The following is a 24,091-nucleotide window of genomic DNA, read 5'->3' as shown; positions in this document are numbered from 1 at the left end:
TCCAAACTGCTGCTGGCCCAGATTAGCCACTCCTGCGCAGATCAGGGATCTACAGTCCCCACCGCTCGCACCATCCCTGCTTATCCCGCATAGCCGCCAGCCTACATCGGGCGAATGGCGCTAACCATTCGCCATTGGCAGCAATGATGAAGGCACTGCTTAAACTGCATTAAGCGCGCTGACAGTTTTGGGGCATTTAAACCGCACAAACGCAGAAGGCAAGGAAAGCTTTTAAACATTATTCCCGATGTGAAAACTGCTTAAGGAGAAATAGTTATTTCTTAAAGAATTAACGACGTTTCATGGTGCATGTTTATCTTTCAGTGTGTTTCTCCTGAATTCCCTATTGGATTTATTAGTGACGATCTTATATTCATGGCCCCGAGTTTTGGACTCTCTCACAAGTGGAAACATCTTCTATACCTCTACCCTATCGAACCCCTAAAGACCTCTTATCAGGTCGCCCCCCCCTCTTCACCCAGTGGTGAGAATGTGGAACTCGCCACCACAGGGAGGGGTTGAGGCGAATAGTATAGATGCATTTAAGGAGAAGCTAGATGAACACATGAGGGAGAAAGGAATAGAAGGATATGCTGATTGGGTTGGATGAAGTAGGGTGGGAGGAGGCTAGTGTGGAGCATAAACACCGGCACGGACCAGTTGGGCCGAATGGCCTGTTTATGGGCTGTAAATACGTTGTAAGTTCACAATTGTTGGTCTTTCTGCAGATTTAACTTATTAATCCTGTCGGCTTCCGTGAGGTGCACTTTCTTGCCAGCCTATTACAGTACAGGAAACTTTGGTTTATCCGGAGGTTGTATGTCTGGAATACTCGATCTAACGGCAAAAATCAGGAGCCGTTTTCTATAAGTTTTTTTTAGTTCTCGTTCTTTTTTTTTCCCAGTCAGGCACTGCAAGGTCTGTAGCTATAGCAACAGCTTCAGCTAGAGACGCTTGCAGCTGCAGCCGACTCTTTAGAAGCTGTTGCTAAGCAACAGTATTTGTTGTCAGATACGGAGATGAAAACCTCCGTCTGCTTCAACATTAACTTTGTATGTCCGGCAGTTTTGATAGATCGGCAACACGCCGGTCCCATCGGTGCCGGATATCACAAAGTTTCCTGTACTGTTTTTTTGTGGAAGAGGTTTCGCGTGGTAGTCCCAGTATAGTAACCTGGGACTACCTTGGCCACGTCCTACCGGCCATTGCGCATAGCGGGCAAATTGCGTTCACGCGAGCGCTTCTGCTATACACGGCAAGGGACGGCAAATGAATGGCCCAGAAATTCGGGTCGGAGGCTTCCCGTGGGTGCAAGCCCCCGACCTGCATTTACCTAGCGCGCCGGCCGTTGAGCTGTGGGTCCGCGTGGGATTCCGATCCTGGGCCTCCTCCAACTGCCGGCGCGCAGTGCTTGCGTATCCCAGGGGCGCAGTTAGTTCGATGCGTCCCCTGGGATCATGTGGGCCATGGAGAGCCAATGGTAGCAGGAAATACTTCATTCATAAGTTTGACAGGAAGAGCTGTCAAACCTATAAATACTATAAGCCCCAAAACATCACTGAAACTTCAATTAAATTTTTTTTTTAATCACATTTTTAAAATAAACTATAAATTACATGAAATAACTATTTTAAACAATAATTTAAATTTTTGAAAAAATTAATTACATTTTCTAACGGGGCTAAAAATAAACTTACCTTTCTTTAAAGTATTTAAAAATAATAAACCTGTGGAAAAAATGTTTTAATTTTAATTAATTCACCACTTACCTTGTAAAAAGCAGGCCTTGCGACTGCTTTTTACATGTCTAACTTCTGGAGACTTACCCTCCCGGGAAAACCCGCAAAAAAAACGTAAGTTCGATGCGCACGCGCTGCCTCTCTGGCGCACGCGTTTGACCACTGAACCCCTTCTTTCAGGGGAATGGAAGTGCCGGTTTCCCACGCATGCGCAGTGCATGCACAAAACCGGTACTTCCATTGGGCCTACGGGTGAGTACCCCGTGCGTACTCCCCCGTGGAGACCCGAATTTCTGGACCAATACGTTTACCGGATTGGGCGGTGGGGGGGGGGGGGGGGGGGCGGTGGGTGTCAATGTGATGATTGGTGTATGAGAACACTCGATTAGCAGTTCCCTGCTTGATGTCTCGTTGTTACAGGGACCGCACCAGACCCACATTCAGCTGATAATGGAGAGGCTGCTGAGGAGGATCAACCGGACGGTGATCGGGATGAACCGCCAGTCTGGCCTGATTGTAAGTCACCGTTGCCGAGCAATCCTGCGGTTCACGGGCAGCAGCCAGAATGCGAGGCCCGAGGGTTTCACTCACTCCGATCGTGCCGACGTGTCTGTGTGGTCCTGACCGTCCGTACCACTCAGACACGTCGTTTGTACAAAAAATGTTGCTCCCTGACATGAATCAGTCATTCATGAAAGAAAGACTTGTGAAGTGATGCTGAGCAGCCTGCGGGTGGCGCTGTCCAGGGAGAGTATAAATACTCGGGCACGGGCCCAGCTTGCGCAGGACATTCTTAACAGGAACTAGTGAAGGACACAACTAGACCTCCATGTTGTAAAACAGTTGATTAAAGCTTTGTTTAACGCTTAGACCAAGTGCCTAGTAGTTTTCTTACGTCACTCCCCATAAAGAAGACCTCGTTATCTGAGCCTGTTTCGAAGGTGGAATGCTCCACATGGACCTGCTCTATAGAGGGATTCAGACTCTCCCTGTCAGGTCCCCTTTTAAAGAGGAACCCTTCCCAAAATGTACCGTACTGTTTACTTTGCTCGCTCCTATTTTGACCCACTTTGGGCCAAGTCGATGCTGCTGACGGTGTCATTGGGAGTGCTGGCTCGAAGGAGCATAAATGTGAGGTAATCTGAATTAAGACTAATAAACGTACAGGCCTGAACACCGGGATGATGCGGGATCATTTCTGTGAGCTTCCTCGGGAAAACCTGCTCTGTACTCATTGTGAAAACCAGGTTTTAAAATCAACCTTGTTGTCATGGTGACCCGATACTGAAAGGCCCTCTCTGAAAGGGATCCCTAAGGCAAGACTACTGTGAAGGAGTTACAGGAAACTCTTTATTATCCGGCACCGACGGGACCGGCGTGGTGCCAGTTTACAGAGAGGTGTAGTTAAAAGGTACGAGAGCTCCGTACACAGCAACAAATCCAGGCTTCCCTGTTGCTTAGCAACATGTGCAGGAACTCCGGCCACAGACCAAGCGTCCCTGTTGCTTAGCAACAAGTGCAGGAGCCCCAGTTACACAGCCACAGATCCAGGAACTGCCACTAATATGAAGTAAAACTTACCTGAACCTACTCCTGAATTTTGCCGGTTAACAGAGATTTCCGGTTATTTAGGTGCCGGTAAATCGAGAGTTTCCTGTACTCAACAGGTAGACTCCCTCTTTAAAAGGGAGCGGCAATGATAAGACTCCCTTTATGATTGGGCTTCTGATGGGGAGTGGAGTGTAAGGTGAACCAAGGGGTGGCTAGCCTTCTGGTTTGCCCTCGCGCCCTATGAGAAGCACCCAATCCTTTGACACTCAGTGTCTAGACTCATGTAGGAAGATTGGTCACTTGGAGGGCAGTCTGTGGAATCTGTCCCCCCAGCAACAGATTTTAAAATTCTAATCCTTGTTTTCAAATCCCTCCATGGCCCTTGCCCCCTCCCTATCTCTGCAATCTCCTCGGGGCCCACAACCCCCCCGAGATATCTGCGCTCCTCTAATTCTGCCCACTTGAACATCCCTGATTATAATCGCTCAACCAATGGTGGCCGTGCCTTCAGCTGCCAAGGCCCTAAGCTCTGGAATTCCCCCTCTACCTCTCTCTCCTCCTTTAAGACGCTCCTTAAAACCTACCTGTTTGACCTAATTTCTCCTTATGTGGCTCGGTGTCAAATTTTCTTTTACAACACTCCTGTGAAGCACCTTGGTACGTTTTACTACGTTAAAGGCGCTATATAAATACAAGTTGTTGTTGTTGAAAGGAAAAAGAGGATCGTCCCTTGGTGCTTCCTGAATGGTAACTCCCTCTGTGCCTCCCCATAGGGTGGCTTTGTAGCCTGCATGATAGCAATACTGAAACAGATGGAGGACTACCATTACACACATTACATCAACACCTTCAAGACCCGGCATGACATCATTGTAAGTAAAATCTTTCTTCAACTCGTTCTCCTTGTAAGCTTTCACAATTATGACGGGTTTTGACAAAAACGACCCCGACGAATTGTTTACTGTGGGGAAGAATGTAAACACCGAGGGGTTGGGGCAAGAGTTTCAGAAATGAGGAGGTTGGAAGTGAGAATTGGAATCCAGGCAGAACTCCTTCACCCAGAGGGTGCTCGGAGTTGTGGAATAAGGTAGCAGGTCATTGAACTGAACAGGATAAGGCAACAAGAACGTAACTGTTAAGTCCGTGAATGATTTAGACATGGACTAGCAGGAGAGAAACAAACTGATCTTTACTGGTGAAAGGCATAAACGAATCTAAACAACAGAGGCTCTCTAGCGCCTTTTATACAGGGGTGGTCACTGCCGGTACTGCAGTCTGAGACCAGTTATTCTCTTAAAGGTACATACACAACAGTAACATTTGTATTCACAAAGCACCTTATCACATCGTGAAGACATTGAAGATAATTGGCATAAGGACCAGAGGTGGAGCTGAGGAGAAATTTTTTTCCGCAGCGAGTTGTTGTGATCTGGAATGCACTGCCTGAAAGGGCAGTGGAAGCAGATTCAATAGTAACTTTCAAAAGGGAACTTGAAAAGGAAGATTTGCAGGGCTATGGGGAAGAGTAGGGGAGTGGGATTAATTGGATTGCTCTTTCAAAGAGCCATCACAGGCACAATGGGTCGAATGGCCTCCTTCTGTGCTGTATCACTCTAAGACATCTTGAAACACATGACACAGTTAATTACTTTTCCAGTACAGTGACTGGTATTATCGAGGCACGCACTGCAGCCTATCCGTGACTCATAAACAGTAATGAGGCAAATTTTGTCATGGGTTCAAGGGGGAATTGGGGAGTCTCCCCGCTTCATACTCACGCCAACATTTCTGCGATTATTGCCAAATGCGGATGATAGTCCCCTAGATACGTGTATTGAGACAGAAGGGATTGGGGAACGTGGTGAGAAGAGGGGTAGATGCGGTTGCGAACAATCAGTAAGCAATGGGCTTGTTATGTCTAATGGATTTTTCTTGCACCTGAAAAAAAAATTTTAGGGTCCGAATCTGAAAAGTAAAGATGCGGCCTAACCGAGGACAAAGGTCCCCTGTGACTGCCGTTCGAGGGGTGGGGGGGGCAGTGCGGGGCGCGGTGGTGTTTACTTGTGCAGATGCGGAAGGAGAATACTGCATTCGTAATGTGGTAGCTGACATCAGAGCAGTCAGACAATTACAAATCACATTCCCCAGTGCCAGCCCTGGCTCAGTGGACGGCACCCTCGCCTCTGAGTCAGAAGGTTGTGGGTTCAAGTCCCACTCCAGAGACTTGAGCACAACAATCTAGGCTGACACTCCAGTGCGGTGCTGAGGGAGGGCTGCACTGTCGGAGGTGCCGTCTTTCGGATGAGACGTTAAACCGAGGCCCTGTCTGCCCTCTCAAGTGGATGTAAAAGATCCCACGGCACTATTTCGAAGAAGAGCAGGGGAGTTCTCCCCGGTGTCCTGACCAATATTTGTCCCTCAATCAACATCACTAAAACAGATTACCCGGTCATTATCACATTGCAGTTTGTGGGATCTTGCTGTGTGCAAATTGGCTGCCACGTTTCCTACATTACAACAGTGACTACACTTCAATAGTACTTCACAGGTTGTAAAGTGCTTTGGGACCTTCGGTGGTCGTGAAAGGCGCTATATAAACACAAGTCTTTTTTTTCCTGAGGTACATGAGTGGCAGTGATTGCCCTCCCAGTCAGTCCGTACTGGATGAGCAGGTACATGTCTCTCCAAATTGATGGTGGGTCCAACTAATATTGGATATTAGACACAAAGAATGATGATGTACTTATAACCTTGGCTTGCCTGTGGAGACAAACACTTTGATATAAAGGGGGCTGTTGCTGCTGGTGGCACTGAGGCCCACCTCATGAGAAGGGTTTGCAAGGGCACTCTGGTGACTAAGTGTGGCCTGATGGCACTCAGGGCTTCTGTTCCCCAATTTTCTTCCACCATGAATCCACGTTTCCTGACGATGGAAAATTGATCTGAGTCCCTTTGCTTCTTTCCCAGGACTTCCTGATGGAGACGTTCATTATGTTCAAGGATCTCATTGGGAAAAATGTTTATCCGTCAGATTGGATGGTGATGAACATGGTGCAGAACGGGTAGGTATGTTCGCGAGTGAGAAAGGAGCTGGTGCAGGGTATGATCCAGGACATTGGTCCAAAGCCTTCCAGCTTGTTCATGGCGGGCTTCCCCAAATGGCGTCAACAAGCCAGCATCCTAACCACCCCGTCTGCAGGCGTCCTGTCTCAAGGCACAGTGGGGAACGTGGCCAGGGGCTTTTACGACCTTCATTAAAACCAAGCTTGAAAAACTTAATTTGGTTTGTTTAAAACAGAAATATCCTTGTGTTTTACGCCAGAATCTGTAGGGTACCTGAACACTCCTCGGTACCCAGACCTTCAGAGCTTTTTTGTTCTCCTGCAGTTTTCTCCCTTCCTCTCCTAAAACCTCCTGCTGGGTTCAGTTCCACAGATACCCTCTGGTATCTTATCCATTCCTGATCAATATCCTGTGTGAGCGTACGTTTTTGTGTGTGTGTGTGAGCAGTGTGAGAGGTTTCAGCCCCTCTTCCAATTTTTGAACGGGCTGCTCCTCAATTTTTGGCTTCACTTCAGTCCCACGCTCCTGATCTTTGGCCATCCGGTGTGGAGGGGAGCGGGCAGGTCAGAGGACCTCCTCGTTGGACTGCTCCTGAGCCTGGCCAAGGTGGTGATTAACAGGTCCAGGCAGCACGCTGTTGAGGGAGTCGTTGGGCCTGACTGCCTGCCTCTCTTCCGCGGTTATGTTCGCGCCCGGGTGGCCCCTGGAGATGGAGCACGCGGTGTCCACCGGCACGCTCGAGGCCTTCCGCGACCGGTGGGCGCCGGAGGGACTGGAGTGCTACATCACCCCTCGGAAACAACATTTTGATTTGATTTGTTAAGTTTCATTTAAATTTGGTTTACTTTGCGGTTTATTGATTGTGCCCCGTTAAAAGGGGGCACTTGCTTACTGTCTTATTAGTGATGGCACCGGCCATCCATCACCGAATTCAACATAGAAGGTGTGTGTGAGCGTTTGAGTCGGCGCACTTGTGCTTGTGTGTCTGCACACTTGTGTGTATGCTTGTGCCGGTGCCTGTGAGCACACTTGTGTGTGCGTGTGTACGCATGAGTGTATGTGTGCGCGCATACGTCTGTGCGGACCTTCAGTGAGGACAAGAACTTGCTGGGCAGGATTTTCATTGGGCCGTGGAGGCGGGATTGGAGGCGTGTGGGGGGTTAAATTCCCGAAATCGGGGGGCACGAACCCATCCCGCCCCCAACCCGCCTCCATGCCAGTTTCAAAGGAGGCGGGTACCTGACCCGCCTCCCCGAGGCGGGAAGGGGATTAGTGCCAATTAACTGCCTGTTAACAGGTAGTTAACAGGCAGTTTTTAGCCTAATCCCTATTTTCATTCTTGAAGTGTGGGATTCCCGACGGCTCCAAACCACGCCAAGTTAGCGAGGCGGGCCGTCGTGCTGAAGGGCTTGGAGGGGTCGAGATGTCCGGTGTTCAGGTGAGTGATGGGTGCATGAGTGCAGAGGTAAGTGTGTTTGGTGTGTGTAAAGTGTTTAAAGAAGTTTTACTTACATTTACTTACCTTTACAACCTTCCTTCCTTCAGGTCTCGGGAGTCCCTCATCTCACCGGCACAGAAAGCAGAATGGCCGCGAGCTGTCAAAAGCTGCAGCATTCAGCTTTCTGTTCCGGGGAGATCTTTAAATCATCCTGAGAGGAAGGAATTAACTTGGAGTACAGATTGTCAGTGTTTGACAGCTTCAAACAGCTGTGAAACGCTGATATTTCATCTGTCAAAAGGTCTTGACAGATGAAATATCAATCTGTGACGTCACCTGTTACCGGGTGGCCCTTAGTTGGCCTGCTGAGCTCACTGGGCGGGCTCAACAAGGTCAATCAAGTCAAAATTGCGTGGGTTGGCTACAACTCGATGGAGGCGGGACTACAACCCCGAAAGTTGTAGTCCCTCCTCCTCAATGAAAATCCAGCCCGCTGTCTCTCGTGTTGCCTCTTGTGGTTGCTGAAGAATGAACACATGGCAGCAGTGCTGGTGTGTGTGGAACTGTTCCCCCCCACCCCGCCCCCCAGGAAGGAATCGGTGACTTCAGGAGAGGGGAGGACTGAAGCTTGGCGGAGAAACAAAACAGAATTTCAACCCCTTCCCCCTTCTCAAATTTGCTCTTGACTGGACTTGCTCCTTCATGACTGGTTTGCTGGGGTTGATCACAGATTGGCACTGGACGGTCCGTTAGACACCTGTTAATAGCTGGTGTTGGCAGAAAGTAGCTGCTTACAGTGAAGCTGGGTCTTGAAACCTTGGGACCAGCCACCCCAATGAATCAGCAGATTTTGTTTGTGCTAAACCTCAATCTGTCCATTTTCTTGGGCTCCATCCGCACCGCAGCTGTTGGGAGATCCCAAAGACTCCCGATACTCCAAGGTAGCGATGACGGCATGGAAAGGGATCGGGCAAGGATGATACGCATTGAGCCATAGAAACATAGAAGATAGGAGCAGGAGTAGGCCATTCGGCCCCTCGAGCCTGCTCCGCCATTTAATGAGATCATGGCTGATCATCCAAATTCAGGACCCTGTCCCTGCTTTCTCCCCATATCCCTTGATCCCTTTAGCCTTAAGAAATATATCTAACTCCTTCTTGAATATATTTAATGAATTGGCCTCTACTGCCTTCTGTGGTAGAGAATTCCACAGGTTCACCAGTCTCTGGGTGAAGAAATTCCTCCTCATTTCTGTCCTAAATGGCTTACCCCTTATCCTTAGACTGTGACCCCTGGTTCTGGAGCCAGATTTAATTAGCTCGTTAAAGAGTGCGGCACAACTGATCCACGCTATACAGGGTTCACGTTAAGCTGGGTGTTGGCCAATGACGCTGGTTATTTGATGTGACTGTGCTGGGATTGTCCATTCACGCGGGACAAGTAGAAGGAGTTCCACGAATACAGCGGAGTTTCCTGTCGACGATCACTGCATCTGTTGAAATTGCCTCGGCCAAAACTACGCGTGTGGCTCCGGAGATTTGACCCTTGACCCGATGGGCTTTATGCTGGTAGAAGAAAAGAATGTTAAATGGCAATGTTTGGGATTGCTGCCATTCACCGGTGCTCCACGCAGCCGCGCAGAGCGGAGACCGTCAAATCAAACTGTCGGCCATTCTTTTTAACCTTTGCACTTTAATTTAATGGAATTTGGATTTATTTGTTGGGTGGGTAGGTATTCTTTTGATGGTGTGCAGAAAGTTTGAGCAGTGTGGTAGCTGTTCAGCAATCCCTGGCGTGCTCTTCAACCTGCTGGCACTGCGCACAAAACGTTCAACTTCAGATGCAGTGATTGTTTGGGGGCCTTGCCAAGTCGATCATTACACAGAAATTCCACTGCACGTTGAGGGTTACAGAGCCAAGGCGGGTAGACGGTGTTGAGATACAGATCAGCCGTGATCTCATTGAATGGCAGAACAGGCGCGAGGGGCTGACTGGCCTCCTCCTGTCCCTATGTACATCTAATACCCTCCTTAAATCATAAGATATAGGAGCAGGAGTCGGCCAATCGGCCCCTCGAGCCTGCTCCGCCATTCAGTAAGATCATGGCTGATCCAATCTTGGCCTCAACTCCACTTTCCCGCTCTCTCCCCACACCCCTCGACTCCCTTGTAGTTCAAAGGTCTGTCAATCTCCGCCTTGAATATATTCACTGACTCCGCCTCCACAGCTCTCTGGGGTAGAGAATTCCAAAGATTCACGACCCTCTGAGAGAAGAAATTCCTCCTCATTTCCGTTTTAAATTGGCGACCCCTTATTCTGAAACTATGCCCCCTAGTTCTAGATTCCCCCACTAGCGCTACTTTAGGTTCAGTCCGATAGAAACGAGTCGGCAGTAATACTTCCAGCTCCATCAAGCCTGTCTTCTAAAGGTGGATCTGCTGTCAACAGGTATTTGTTGCTGGGCTGCCTTTTTTTTTGCTAGCCAGCAGTGTGCTGAGCTCTCAGGCCACCTGTACAGGCCAACAGTGCCAATGGATTGTATTCCTGCCCGGCGTACACCTTTCCCCAACCTAGGGGGAGATCCGCAGACTAAAAAAAAAAGTTGTAATTGCACAATCTGAACAATGTTGAATGAGCCGTTGTTTTCAGTGAGCCCAGTGGTGCAGCCAGGTGATGAACCCGAGCTGCAGCCTCACCGCACCATCAGTCCCACGGCATAAGCATCCCATAGATTCACTCCCGCTGGTTTCACCAGTTTGACTTTGCATTGCTCCACTGCTGTCTCTCTCACAACCACACTTTAGGAAGGATGTCAAGGCTCTGGAGAGGGTGCGGAGGAGATTTACCAGAATGGTACCAGGGATGAGGGACTTCAGTTACGCAGAGAGACTGGAGAAGCTGGGGTTGTTCTCCTTAGAGCAGAGAAGGTTAAGAGGAGATTTAAGAACGTAAGAAATAGGAGCAGGAGTCGGCCATTCGGCCCCTCCAGCCTGCTCCGCCATTCAATAAGATCATGGCTGATCTTCTACCTCAACTCCACTTTCCTACACTATCCCCATATCCCTTGATTCCCTTAATATTCAAAAATCTATCGATCTCTGTCTTGAATATACTCAACGACTGAGCCTCCACAGCCCTCTGGGGTAGAGAATTCCAAAGATTCACCGCCCTCTGAGTGAAGAAATTTCTCCTCATCTCAGTCCTAAATGGCCGACCCCTTAATCTGAGACTGTGACCCCTGGTTCTAGACTCCCCAGCCGGGGGAAACATCCTCCCTGCATCTACCCTGTCAAGCCCTGAAGAATTTTGTATGTTTCAATGAGATCACCTTTCATTCTTCTAAACTCCAGAGAATATAGGCCTAGTCTACTCAATCTCTCCTCATAGGACAATCCCCCCCATCCCAGGGACCAGTCTGGTGAACCTTCGTTGCACTTCCTGTATGGCAAGTATATCCTTCCTTAGGTAAGGAGACCAAAACTGTACACAAGTAACGATTTGTGCTCAATGTATTTTTGCTGCCTCTTCTGCAGGGTGTTCCTGCGGGCAATCAATCAGTTTGCGGCAGTCCTCAACAAGCTGTTCCTGGACCAGGCAAACTTTGAGTTGCAGGTGAGTCAGTATTTCCTCATGGAATAAGGTACTCATTTCAGACGACAGATTTCGGCAGGAATCTGACAACAGTTGGGCATCACCTTGAATTCAGCTAAAACGTTGCAATGTATTTCACGAAAGGAAGGAAGGGGGGAAAAAAATGCCAAGCGGGACTTGTTGGGGTGAGATGAAGAGGCTCGTGTGGAGTATAAACCAGTTGGGCCGAATGGCCTGTTTCTGTGCTGTGCGCTTGTTGTAATTCTATGAATGAATGGGAATGACCATCCCTCTGTCCCACCATCAGTGGTAGATCCTCCAGCTATCATGCTCCTGCATTCTGGATCTCCCTTCCTAAAGCTCCCTGCCTTGCTACACCTTTCCCCACCCTCAATAGCAGGACGGTCCCAGGATCTGTTCATGGCCTGTGCCGGGAGAATAGAGCAGAACTGAGGGGTTTTCGTTTTTTGTATAAGGTCGCATTGAAAATGAGTAATTGAATCAGAATGTGCATCTTACTATACAGTTCCAGGTTACACAACATTTTATGTTTATTAATTCATGGGATGTGGGCACAGCCAGCATTTATTGCCCATCCCTAGTTGCCCTTAACTGAGTGGCTTGCTAGACCATTTACAAGTCTGCAGTGTGTACCATCTACAAGATGCACTGCAGCAACTCGCCAAGGCTTCTTCGGCAGCACCTCCCAAACCTGCGACCTCTTCCACCTAAAAGGACAATGGCAGCAGGTGCATGGGAACACCACCATCTCCAAGTTCCCCTCCAAGTCACACACCATCCTGACTTAGAAGTATATCGCCGATCCTTCATCGTTGCTGGGTCAAAATCCTGGAACTCCCTCCTTAATAGCACTGTGGGAGTACCATCACCACACGGACTACAGCGGTTCAAGAAGGCGGCTCACCACCACCTTCTCAAGGGCAACTAGGGAGGGACAATAAATGCTGGCCTGGCCAGCGACGCCCACATCCCATAAGCAAATTTTAAAAAAACGTCAACCACATTGCTGTGGGTCTACAGTCACATATAGGCCAGACCAGGTAAGGACAGCAGATTTCCTTCCCTAAAGGACATTAGTGAACCAGATGGATTTTTACAACAACTGAGTAGCTACATAATCATCATTATTGATTTCGGATTTATTTAGTAACCGAATTTAAATTTGCCAGTGGGATTTGAACTACATGGATCATTAGTTCAGGCCTACGGATTACTAGTCCAGTAACATAACCACTATGCAACCGTTCGCTTGCATATAGGGGACATGTTAGTGTCGTGGTTACATTACTGGCCTAGTAATCCAGAGAATGTTCCAGTAATCCAGAGAATGTGAGTGCAAATAGCAGTTTGAGAATTTGAATTCAATGTTAAAAATCTGGAAATTAAAAGCTACTGTAGTATCAGTAAAAGTGACCATTGAAGCCGTCGGTAAAAACCCAATTGGTTCACTAATGTCCTTTAGGGAAGGAAACCTGCTGTCTTTACCTGGTCTGGGCCTACCTGTGACTCCAGTCCCATGCCAATGTGGTTGACTCTTAACTACCCTCCGAAGTGGCCGAGCAAGCCATCAAACTCAGGGTGAACTACGGACGGGTAATAAATGCCAACCTTGCCAGCGACACCCACACCCCATGATTGAATTTTTTTTAAGAAAACACAAATCCAGGTTTTGTTCACCTCCAGTTTTTACTCTGGATTGTTCGGCCCAGAATCACTTCAGAATTTTTTTGAGCAAGCTTTCTCCAAGGCACCGGCCTTTCATCTCCGGCATCACGTTTGGAACCTGTCCAGGCGGACAGGATTAAGGTTTGGTGACGAGGGTGTTTGTTGTTTGGCGAACCGACCTCTACCGTGCGGAGGCTGAACGCCAACTCTCCGACACCTCCTCCGACCTCCCCCTGGACCATGACCCCACTACCAAACATCAAGCTATTGTTTCCAAGACTGTCACTGACCTCATCTCCTCTGGAGATCTTCCCTCCACGGGTGTCAACCTCCTAGTCCCCCAACACCACACAGCCTGCTTCTACCTCCTTCCCAAGATCCACAAACAGGGCTGCCCTGGCAGACCCATCGTTTCAGCCTGTTCTTGCCCCATGGAACAGATTTCTTCCTATCTCGACTCTATTTTTTCTCCCCTTGTCCAGTCTCTTCCCAGCTACATCCGCGACTCTTCCGATGCCCTCCGCCTCTTTAACAGTTTCCAGTTTCCTGGCCCCAACCGTCTCCTTTTCACCATGGACGTCCAATCCCTCTACACCTCCATCCCCCACCAGGATGGCCTGAGGGCGCTCCGCTTCTTCCTTGAACAGAGGCCCAACCAGTCCCCATCCACCACCACCCTCCTCCGCCTGGCTAAACTTGTTCTCACATTGAACAACTTCTCCTTTGACTCCACTCACTTCCTCCAAATTAAAGGTGTTGCTATGGGAACCCGCATGGGCCCTAGCTATGCCTGCCTTTTCGTGGGATATGTGGAATATTCTTTGTTCCAGTCCTACTCGGGTCCTCTCCCTCACCTCTATTTCTGGTACATTGATGACTGTATTGGTGCCGTTTCCTACTCTCGCCCTGAACTAGAAAATTTCATTCACTTTGCTTCCATTTTCCACCCTTCACTCACCTTCACATGGTCCATCTCCGACTCTTCCCTTCCCTTCCTCGACTTCTCTTTCTCCATTTCTGGAGATAGGCTATCGACAAACATCCACCATAAGCCCACAGCTACCTGAACTACACGTCTTCCCACCCTGCTTCCTGTAAGAACTCTATTCCATTCTCCCAGTTTCTCTGTCTCCTCCACATCTGCTCCGACGATGCCACCTTCCATACCAGTGCTTCCGACATGTCTTCCTTTTTCCTCAACCGAGGATTCCCCTCTACCATGGTTGACACGGCCCGTGACCGTGTCCATTTTATCTCCCGCACTTCTGCTCTCACCCCTTCCGCTCCCTCCCAGAACCACGATAGGGTTCCCCTTGTCCTCACCTTTCATCCCACCAGCCTCCACATTCAACGGATCATCCTTTGCCATTTCCGCCACCTCCAGCATGATCCCACCACCAAACACATCTTCCCCTCACCTCCCCTTTTAGCATTCCGTAGGGACCGCTCCCTCCGAGACACCCTGGTCCACTCCTCTATCACCCCCAACACCCCTTCCCCTTCGCCCGGTGTGGTAAACCACTGTTTGTATTCCGCTGTGTACATGCCTGGACATGCCTCGGCTGACTCCTCCCACAAGTCCTAGTATAAAGGTGACTGCTCCCCAGCCCTTTGTATTTCTGGACCGGTCGACCACTCGAGGCAGACCTTCATTCTTTTGTTAATAAAAGCCTTTAGTTACTCTCTTAACTCTCAGTCTTTTATGAGTAATTGATAGCGCATCACCCGGCACCTTCCCGTGCAAGCGCAGGAGATGCAACACCTGCCCTTTTACCTCCTCCCTTCCCACTGTCCAGGGCCCCAAACACCCCTTCTGGTTGAAACAGCGATTTACTTGTACTTCTTGCAATCTAGTATACTGCATTCGCTGCTCACGGTGCGGTCTCCTCTACAGTGGGGAGACCAAATGCAGATTGGGCGACTGCTTTGCAGAACACCTCCGTTCAGTCTGTAAGGGTGACCCTGAGCTTCCGGTCACCTGTCACTTTAATTCTCCGCTTCACTTCCACTCTGACCTCTCTGTCCTCGGGCTCTTGCACTGTTCCAACGTAAGCTCGAGGAACAGCACCTCATCTTTCGATTAGGCACTTTACAGCCTTCTGGACTCAACACCAAGTTCAAAAATTTCAGACCACAACCTCGGCCCCTATATTTTTTTTCCCTTTTTCTCTCTCACATGGCAGCTGTCGATCATTCTGCCATCGCCATTTGCACCTCATCTAGAGTCATCTTTTGTTTCTTAACTTGTCCCATTACCATCTCCTTTTGCCTCGCACCATCATCCCTTTTGTCTTTTAATCTCTCCTGCCTTCCACCCTATCACAGACCTTCCCTTTTGTTCTTTCCTCCCCGCCCCCCTCTCCCTGCCCCTGCACTTGCTTAAAAACCTGTTCCATCTCCAACTCCAGTTCTGACGAAGGGTCATCGACCTGAAACGTTAACTCTGTTTCTCTCTCCACGATGCTGCCTGACCTGCTGAGTGTTTCCGGCATTTTTGATTGTTGTTTAAGGTTTAGTGGTCTCTGCTGGCTGTGAGAGTTCGACATGAACAGAGTTCGAGCAGCTCATTGGCTCAGAACTGACGGTGCAGTATTGGACTGGGCTGTCTGGAAAGTTCTAAATGTAAACTGAACATGTAGTTTGTTTATAAATGGAGAACTCAGTCCTGTGTCTAATGATGTAGAGACATTGGCCTAGAAATCCAGTGGGCTGCGCCACCCGTTAGCACCTTAAGAGGGCTCTAAGTGGGTTGGACGCCACTGGCCACGCCTCCCGCTAAATTTAGTGGTACGCTAATGGCGGCGCTAGCCATTAGCGCTGCGCTGCTAACGATGACGTCATTGGTGTGCACAGCGCCCCGCTACCGCCCCGATCGCGAAATTTAGTTGCGCCCCCTGCTTTAACGCCGGTCGCTATTTGCAACCGGTTCAGGGGGGCCTACCTGCGGCGGTAGAGGCTCTGAGGTGCGAGGCAGCCATTTTTTTTGCTGGCCGCCTACCAGCACCTCTCCGCGCTGCCGTCCCCGGCCTCCTGAGGCCCCCCCCCCGCCCCCCCACCGGAGTGCCGGCTGTGTTCCAAGAGCCCGGCACTTCTCCTCGGTGCCGGGCTCTTTTGCCGGCACTCGCAATCCTCGATCGCGCTGCACAATAATAATAATAATAATAATCAACTTTATTGCCATTGTTAGTGCACAAGTGCAGTACAACGAAATGTAGGCTTGCGGCTCCCGAGAGTGTACATTTAGATTAAGACATTTAACATACATTTGGCTTGTAACATAAACATAAACATAATAAAGTGCATTGGCAGATGTGCAGGCTTTAGAGTTTATTTGTGGAGTTCAGTAGGATGACAGCCCTGGGAAAGAAGCTGTTCCTAAATCTGGTCGTTCGGGTGCGAATGCATCTGTAGCGTCTCCCAGATGGCAGGGGGGCGAACAAACTGTGGCTGGGATGGGTAGGGTCTTTGATGATGGTCAGTGACCTCCGTAGACAACATTTCTGGTAGATGTTCTCAATGGTCGGGTGCCGGTAATGCGTTGGGCAGTTTTGACTACCCGCTGCAGGGCTTTCCGGTCATAGGAGGTACAGCTGCTATACCACACTGTGATACAGTTCGTCAGGATGCTCTCTATTGTGCAGCGGTAAAAGTTAGAGAGGATCCGGGGTGACAGGTTGCATCCCTTCAGCATCCTTAGGAAATATAGGCGCTGCTGGGCCTTCTTCACCAAAGAGGAGGTATTGAGGGACGAGGAGAGGTCTTCCGTGATGTGGACTCCGAGGAACTTAAAGCTGCCCACCCTTTCCACCTCAGCCCCTTGGATGTGGATGGGGGTGTGTCTTCCGCCTTTAGACTTCCTGAAGTCCACAATGATTTCCTTGGCCCCTCCCCTTTAAGAAGGGGAGGAAGGCCTGCAGTACCGCAGCGCGCCGTACCGCAGCGTGTGGCGCTGCGGCACGTTGCGCAGCGATATTCAGTTGCAGCGCCCCAAGAGGGATGCGGGGCGCCTCCAGGAGCCTCTGGGACGCGCCAACTGAATTTCCGGCGGGCGATCGCGACTGCTTCCGGGGCGCTACTTTTAGCGCACTGGCAAGGCTGGCGCCCCAAACGAGGCTATAGTGAATTTCTAGGCTATTGGCTGTTAAATTTTCAACAACTCTCCGTCAGCACCAAAACAGACATCAGAAGTCAGCCTATGAATGTCCGCCCTATGAGTGTCAGCCGTGGTTCAGTGGGTAGCACTCTTGACTCTGAGTCAGGAGGTTGTGGGTTCAAGTCCCATTTCAGAGACTTGAGTACAAATATCTAGGCTGACACTCCCAGTGCAGTGCTGAGGGAGTGCTGCACTGTCGGAGGTGCCGTCTTTCGGATGAGACGTTAAACCGAGGCCCCGTCTGCGCTCTCAGGTGGATGTAACAGATCCCAAGGCACTACTTTGCAGAAGAGCAGGGAAGTCCTGCCCCGGTGTCCTGGCTAATATTTATCCCTCAATTAACATAAAAAAACAAATTATCTGGTCATTTATCACATTGCTATTTGTGGGAGCTTGCTGTGCGCAATTGGCTGCCGCGTTTCCTAGATCACAACAGTGACTACACTCCAAAAAGTACTTCATTGGCTGTAAAGCACTTTGGGACATCCTGAGGTTGTGGAAGGCGCTATAGAAATACAAGTCCTTCTTTCTTTTTCTCCACTCTAAATCTGCGAAAGGTGGAAACCCATTCCCAGTCTAATTCCTGGTGAGCAATTTGAGAGGCAAATCCAATTTTTATTTCACGGACCAGTGGTGTCATGGTGATATACAGGATTGCGTTTGGATATTTGTCCGCTATGAAATCAGAGCATGAGAGGGAAGAATAGAGAGAGAGAAAGGATGAGAGACAGAGTGTGGAAACATAATCACACAGCAAGAAAGACAAAGATGAAGAAAACAAACCAATGGCCTGGATAATGTCCATTATAGGATGGTCCCAAAACATCCGATCCGTCCATTAAAGTGAATCTTTTACAAGATGTCTCCTGGTTCTTCAAAAAAAAAGATAGAAGCATTTTAGGAACAGTGACCGAGCCGTTAATCTTAATATGTCCGTTGAGTTTTGACTGAACAGCAGTCAGTCTACCTGCCTTCTCAATCCTTCCTCTCCTCAGAAACACATCCAGCTGTCTCCCTCCTGACCTACTCTCTGCTTCAGTGGCCTTCTCTGGTAACTTATCCCATAACTCGTTGCGCTTCCTAATTTTTACCTTGTGTTCTCTGACATTTGAACCTTTCACCACACTGAGTGATGTGCCTGGATCAGCTTCTCGGTTGCCTTCATGGCCTTAGAAACACCAATTAGATCACCTCAAATCCTGATCATCTTTGTAAAAATAAAGCCCGACATCCCTTAACCTTTCCACGGAAGTTAAATTTTTTCGTACCTGGAATCATCACCATAGCTCACCTCTGTACCCTCAAAGGGCAGTGATTTCCTACAACTGATATATTTATCTCCAATCTCTAATTTCAATTGTAAACTAGACACGAGCATAATGGCCTTAACTTTGTATTATAACTATTGTACCCGACTTCCCTTCTTACTCCTGGCTTCCTCATTTCTAACCTGTATCCCCGGTCCTACGTCGCAGTCAAGTCTGATCATATGTTTCGTATCTTCCTATTCCAACTCCTCCTCACCCAGCTTTCCCAGGACCTCAAACACCATCTGGAAAGTTCTACAATGTCCTACCCTCCCTCCGACAATCTACAGGCTTTTAAAACCCAGACTTGGGGGTCGATTCTCCTGGAGCCGTCAGGCGGGGTTTCAGGCGTGTGGGGGGGGAAAATCCCGAATTCGGGGGTCCCGACACCATCCCGCCCCACGCAAGTTTCAGGGGCGGCGGGTACCCGCCCTGCACTGGGACCCACCGAAACCAGGCGGGAAGGGATTAGTGCCAATTAACTGCCTGTTAACAGGTAGTTAACAGGCAGTTTTTAGCCTAATCCCTATTTTGAGGGGTTTCGTGTGGGATTCCCGAAGGCTCCAAACCACATCAGGTTAGAGCAGGCAGGCCGTCGGGTTGAAGGAGTTGGAGGGGTCGCGATGTCGGTGCTCAGGTGAGTGATGGGTGCATGAGTGCAAAGGTAAGTGTGTTTGGTGTGTCCAAAGTGTGTAAAGAACTTTTACTTACCTGTACTTACCTTAACAGCCTTTCTTCCTGTAGCCGTCGGGAGCCCATCACTCAGCCGGCACTTAAAGCTGAACGGCTGCGATCTGTGAAAAGTGACAGCCTTCAGCTTTGAGTGCCGGTGAGAGTTCTAACTGAGTCTGTGCAGAAGGACTCATGTTGGAACTCAGACTGTCAGTGTTTGACAGCTTCAAACAGCTGTGAGACACTGATATTTCATCTGTCAAAATTGCAGTCTGTGACGTCACCTGTTGCCGGGTGGCCCTTAATTGGCCTGCTGAGCCCGCTGGGCGGGCTCAACAAGGTCAATCAAGGGAAAGTCGCGCGGATTGGCTGGACATCAAAGTAGGCGGGTCTAAAACCCGAAAGTTGTAGTCCCGCCTTCTTCCCGACAGCTTCAGGAAAATCGACCCCTTGGTATCAACAAATCGCTGCTTCTTAACTTAACTCATCTCTCCTGCGCAATGGTCAATGGTCCTTCAGCCCCACAATCTCCCGGGATATCTGCGCTCCTCTAATTCTGCCCTCTTGAGCATCCCTGATTATAATCGCTCAACCATTGGTGGCCATGCCTTCTATTGCCTAGGCTCTAAGCCCTGAATTCCCTGCCTAAAGCTCTCCACCTCGCTACCTCTCTTTCCTCCTTGAAGACGCTCCTTAAAACCTACCTCTTTGACCAAGCTTTTGGTCACCTGCCCGAATTTCTCCTTATGTGGCTCAGTGTCAACTTTTTTGTCTTTTAATTCTCCTGTGAAGCACCTTAGGAAGTTTTACTACATTAAAGAAAGAAAGACTTGCATTTCTATAGCGCCTTTCACGACCACCGGATGTCTCAAAGCGCTTTACAGCCAACGAAGTATGTGAAGCGTAATCATTGTTGTAATGTAGGAAACGCAGCAGCCAATTTGCGCACAGCAAGCTCCCACAAACAGCCCTGTGATAATGACCAGATAATCTGTTTTTTTATGTTGGTTGAGGGATAAATATTGTCCAGGACACCAGGGACAACTCCCCCTGCTCTTCTTTGAAATAGTGCCGCGGGATCTTTTACGCCCACCTGAGAGAGCAGACGGGGCCTCGGTTTAACGTCTCATCCGCAAGATGGCACCTCCGACAGTGCAGCACTCCCTCAGCACTGCATCAGAGTGTCAGCCTAGCTTTATGTGCTCAAGTCCCTGGAGTGGGACTTGAACCCACGACCTTCTGACTCAGAGGCGAGGGTGCTGCCCACTGAGCGACCACTGACACTGTGACAAAAGCACTATCATTTTTTTGAAGAAACAGGAGACATTTTGTAAAAGATTCAATTTAATGGACGGATCGGATGTTTTGGGACCATCCTATTATGGACATTATCCAGGCCATTGGTTTGTCTTCTTCATCTTTGTCTTTCTTGCTGTGTGATTATGTTTCCACACTCTGTCTCTCATCCTTTCTCTCTCTCTATTCTTCCCTCTCGTGCCCTGATTTCATAGCGGACAAATATCCAAAGGTAATCCACCAGGCAGCACGGTGGCATAGTGGTTAGCACTGTTGCCTCACAGCGCCAGGGACCCGGGTTCAAATCCGGCCTCGGGTGACTGTCTGTGTGGAGTTTGCACATTCTCCCTGTGTTTGCGTGGGTTTCCTCCGGGTGCTCCGGTTTCCTCCCACAGTCCAAAGATGTGCAGGTTAGGTTGATTGGCTATGATAAATTGACCCTTAGTGTTAGGGGGATTAAATACGTGGGGTTACGGGGATAGGGTGGGATATGTGTTGGTGTAGGGGTTACGGGGATCGGGTGGGATATGTGTTGGTGCAGGCTCGATGGGCCGAAATGGCCTCTATCTGCACTGTGGGGTTTCTGTGATTTCTGTAATCCTGCATATCACCATGACACCACTGGTCCGTGAAATAAAAATTGGATTTGCCTCTCAAATTGCCTACCGGGAATTAGACTGGGACTGGGTTTCCACCTTTCGCAGATTTAGAGTGGAGGTTGGTCCGGTATTTTGGACCTTGCTGTTTGTGGGACCGGTGCCGAGGTCTGAAGACTCCAACATGTTCTCCTGCTGGCTCCAGATCAGGGATTCAAAGATTTCCTTTCTTTTCAGCTCTGGAACAATTATTTTCACCTGGCCATCGCATTTCTCGTTCACGACTCGCTGCAGCTGGAGACCTTTTCGAGAGAGAAACGCAACAAAATCGTAAACAAGTAATGTTCAGACAATTTAAAAAATAGAATTAAAAAGCCGTATATTACCCTGTATTCCCGCCCCCAAAAATCCAAAACTCTTGCAAATGTAAAAATTAATTAATGCTAATTCTGTCAGGCTATTGATTTCCGGGTCAGTTTGGGTCACCAATGGCTCAGGTCCTGCACTGGGCGATGATAAAGGTCACAGGTCACCTCACCGGTGTGTGCTGAGGTTGGGTGCGCCCTGACTGTCTCTAGAGGTTAGGGAGAAGGGATTCGGGCAGGGTGCCCGATCCGACTCGCTCTCCAGTAGCCCCTCCTAGTAACTGTATGGGTGTGGGCCTTGGTTGAGGGCGAGATCGGAATCGGCTGTGGCGGCGCCCACCCCGTGGCCAAATAGCCCGCTGATACTCAGTGACCAGCTTCGCACCTGAAGAATGGTCACTTTGAGTGAGGTATTGGAGGGCAGCGGGCACCCGGGGACTTGTGGCCAGCAAGAGTCACATGTGGCGAAGGGCGTTCTCTTCAGGGGCTAGGGGTGAAGGAATTTGAAGAATTCAGTCAGCTAGGCTCTGTATCTAACCCGTGCTGTACCTGCCCTGGGAGTGTTTGATGGGACAGTGTAGAGGGAGCTTTACTCTGTATCTAACCTGTGTTGCACCTCACCTGAGCTTGCTTGATGGGACAGTGTAGAGGGAGCTTTACTCTGTATCTAACCCGTGCTGTACCTGCCCTGGGAGTGTTTGATGGGACAGTGTAGAGGGAGCTTTACTCTGTATCTAACCCATGCTGTAACTGCCCTGGGAGTGTTTGATGGAGCAGTGTAGAGGGAGCTTTACTCTGTATCTAACCTCGTGCTGTCCCTGCCCTGGGAGTGTTTGATGGGACAGTGTAGAGGGAGCTTTACTCTGTGTCTAACCCATGCTGTACCTGCCCTGGGAGTACTTGATGAGACAGTGTAGAGGGAGCTTTACTCTGTATCTAACCCGTGCTGTACCTGCCCTGGGAGTGTTTGGTGGGACAGTGTAGAGGGAGCTATACTCTGTATCTAACCCGTGCTGTACCTGCCCTGGGAGTGTTTGATGGGGACAGTGTAGAGGGAGCTTTACTCTGTATCTAACCCGTGCTGTACCTGCCCTGGGAGTGTTTGATGGGACAGTGTAGAGGGAGCTTTACTCTGTATCTAACCCGTACTGTACCTGCCCTGGGAGTGTTTGATGGGACAGTGTAGAGGGAGCTTTACTCTGTATCTAACCCGTGCTGTACCTGCCCTGGGAATCTTTGATGGGACAGTGTAGAGGGAGCTTTACTCTGTATCTAACCCATACTGTACCTGCCCTGGGAGTGTTTGATGGGACAGTGTAGAGGGAGCTTTACTCTGTATCTAACCCATGCTGTACCTGCCCCGGGAGTGTTTGATGGGACAGTGTAGAGGGAGCTTTACTCTGTATCTAACCCGTGCTGTACCTGCCCTGGGAGTGTTTGATGGGACAGTGTAGAGGGAGCTTTACTCTGTATCTAACCCGTGCTGCACTAAGTCGTGGAAAGCTCAGTTCTAATACTGGGTGCCAAAAATAGGAAAGTGCTCCATTCCCCAATATTAACATTCCGCATCTGGAGAGCACAAGGAAATAATCTAAGTAACCAAGTGTTGAAGTTTGCTTTGAATGTATCTATTGCTTGCACTGAGAGCTAGCTTCTGTTTTGTAGATATGGAGACATGAGGAAAGATATTGGTTTCAAAATAAGGGACATGTGGTACAACCTTGGTGAGTATGAAGCATCTAAACATTGCGCCATAGCAGAGTTTGAATGTCTAATCACTGCCCCAAGCTAGTGAGATCTCAATCTGAGCCAGGCCACTAAGTGATGCCAAGGGAGACTGGACACAGAGAAAAGAACTGGCCCTCAATTGCGCTTAAAACAGGTTACAGCACAGAAAGAGGTCATTGGGCCTGTCGGGTTTGTGCTGACTCTTTGCTAGATCACTCCACAATTAACCCCATTGCTCCATATCTTCCACTCTTTCAAATATTTATCAACTTTCTCCTTAAAAGTTGCAGTAGTCTCTCTCTTCAACTACTACCCATGGCAAAGCATCCCATGCTCTAACAGATCGCTGCTTCTGCTTGAAGAAATTTCTGCCACCCTCTCGCTCCCTGCCACTGGAAACAGCATCTCCCTATCTACTCTATCAAAACTCCTTATAATTTTGCACACCTCTATTAAATCTCCCCTTAACTTTCTCTGCTCTAAGGAGAACAACCCCAGTTTCTCCAGTCTCCCCACATAACTGAAGTCCCTCATCCCTGGTACCATTCTAGTAAATCTCCTCCGCACCCTCTCCAAGGCCTTGACATCCTTCCTAAAGTGTGGTGCCCAGAATTGGACACAGTATTCCAGCTGAGGCCTAACCAGTGATTATTAAAGGTTTAGCATAACTTCCTTGCTTTTGTACTCTATTTATAAAGCCTAGGATCCCATATGCTTCTTTTTAACAACCTTATCAATTAGTTCTGCCATCTTCAGAGACTTGTGTACATCCCCAAGTTCTGCACCTCCTTTAAAATTGTACCATTTAGTTTCTATTGCCTTTTCTCATTCTTCCTACCAAAATGTATCACTTCACACTTCTCTGCGTTAAATTTCATCTGCCGTGTGTCTGCCCATTTCACCAGC

The 24,091-nt window shown here is 49.1% G+C and overlaps 1 protein-coding gene across 1 annotated transcript in view; it reads left to right on the top strand.

The window, feature by feature from the left end:
• Positions 1-24,091, top strand: part of dock5 (dedicator of cytokinesis 5) — a 283,772-nt gene that overhangs the window by 199,904 nt on the left and 59,777 nt on the right. Inside the window, exons 27-32 of the mRNA XM_085971247.1 lie at positions 2,160-2,255; positions 4,064-4,162; positions 6,258-6,352; positions 11,325-11,403; positions 21,330-21,430; positions 23,123-23,181. Coding sequence (XP_085827373.1) covers positions 2,160-2,255; positions 4,064-4,162; positions 6,258-6,352; positions 11,325-11,403; positions 21,330-21,430; positions 23,123-23,181 — 529 coding nt within the window. The remainder of the gene's footprint in view (positions 1-2,159; positions 2,256-4,063; positions 4,163-6,257; positions 6,353-11,324; positions 11,404-21,329; positions 21,431-23,122; positions 23,182-24,091) is intronic.

The sequence above is a fragment of the Somniosus microcephalus genome, chromosome 30, assembly GCF_052327205.1.
Source record: "Somniosus microcephalus isolate GS21.2 chromosome 30, FLI_Smic_1.0, whole genome shotgun sequence".
Classification (NCBI taxonomy): Eukaryota; Metazoa; Chordata; class Chondrichthyes; order Squaliformes; family Somniosidae; genus Somniosus; species Somniosus microcephalus.
Note: the sequence above shows the minus strand (reverse complement) of the source record. Positions and strands in the feature narration are given on the sequence as shown.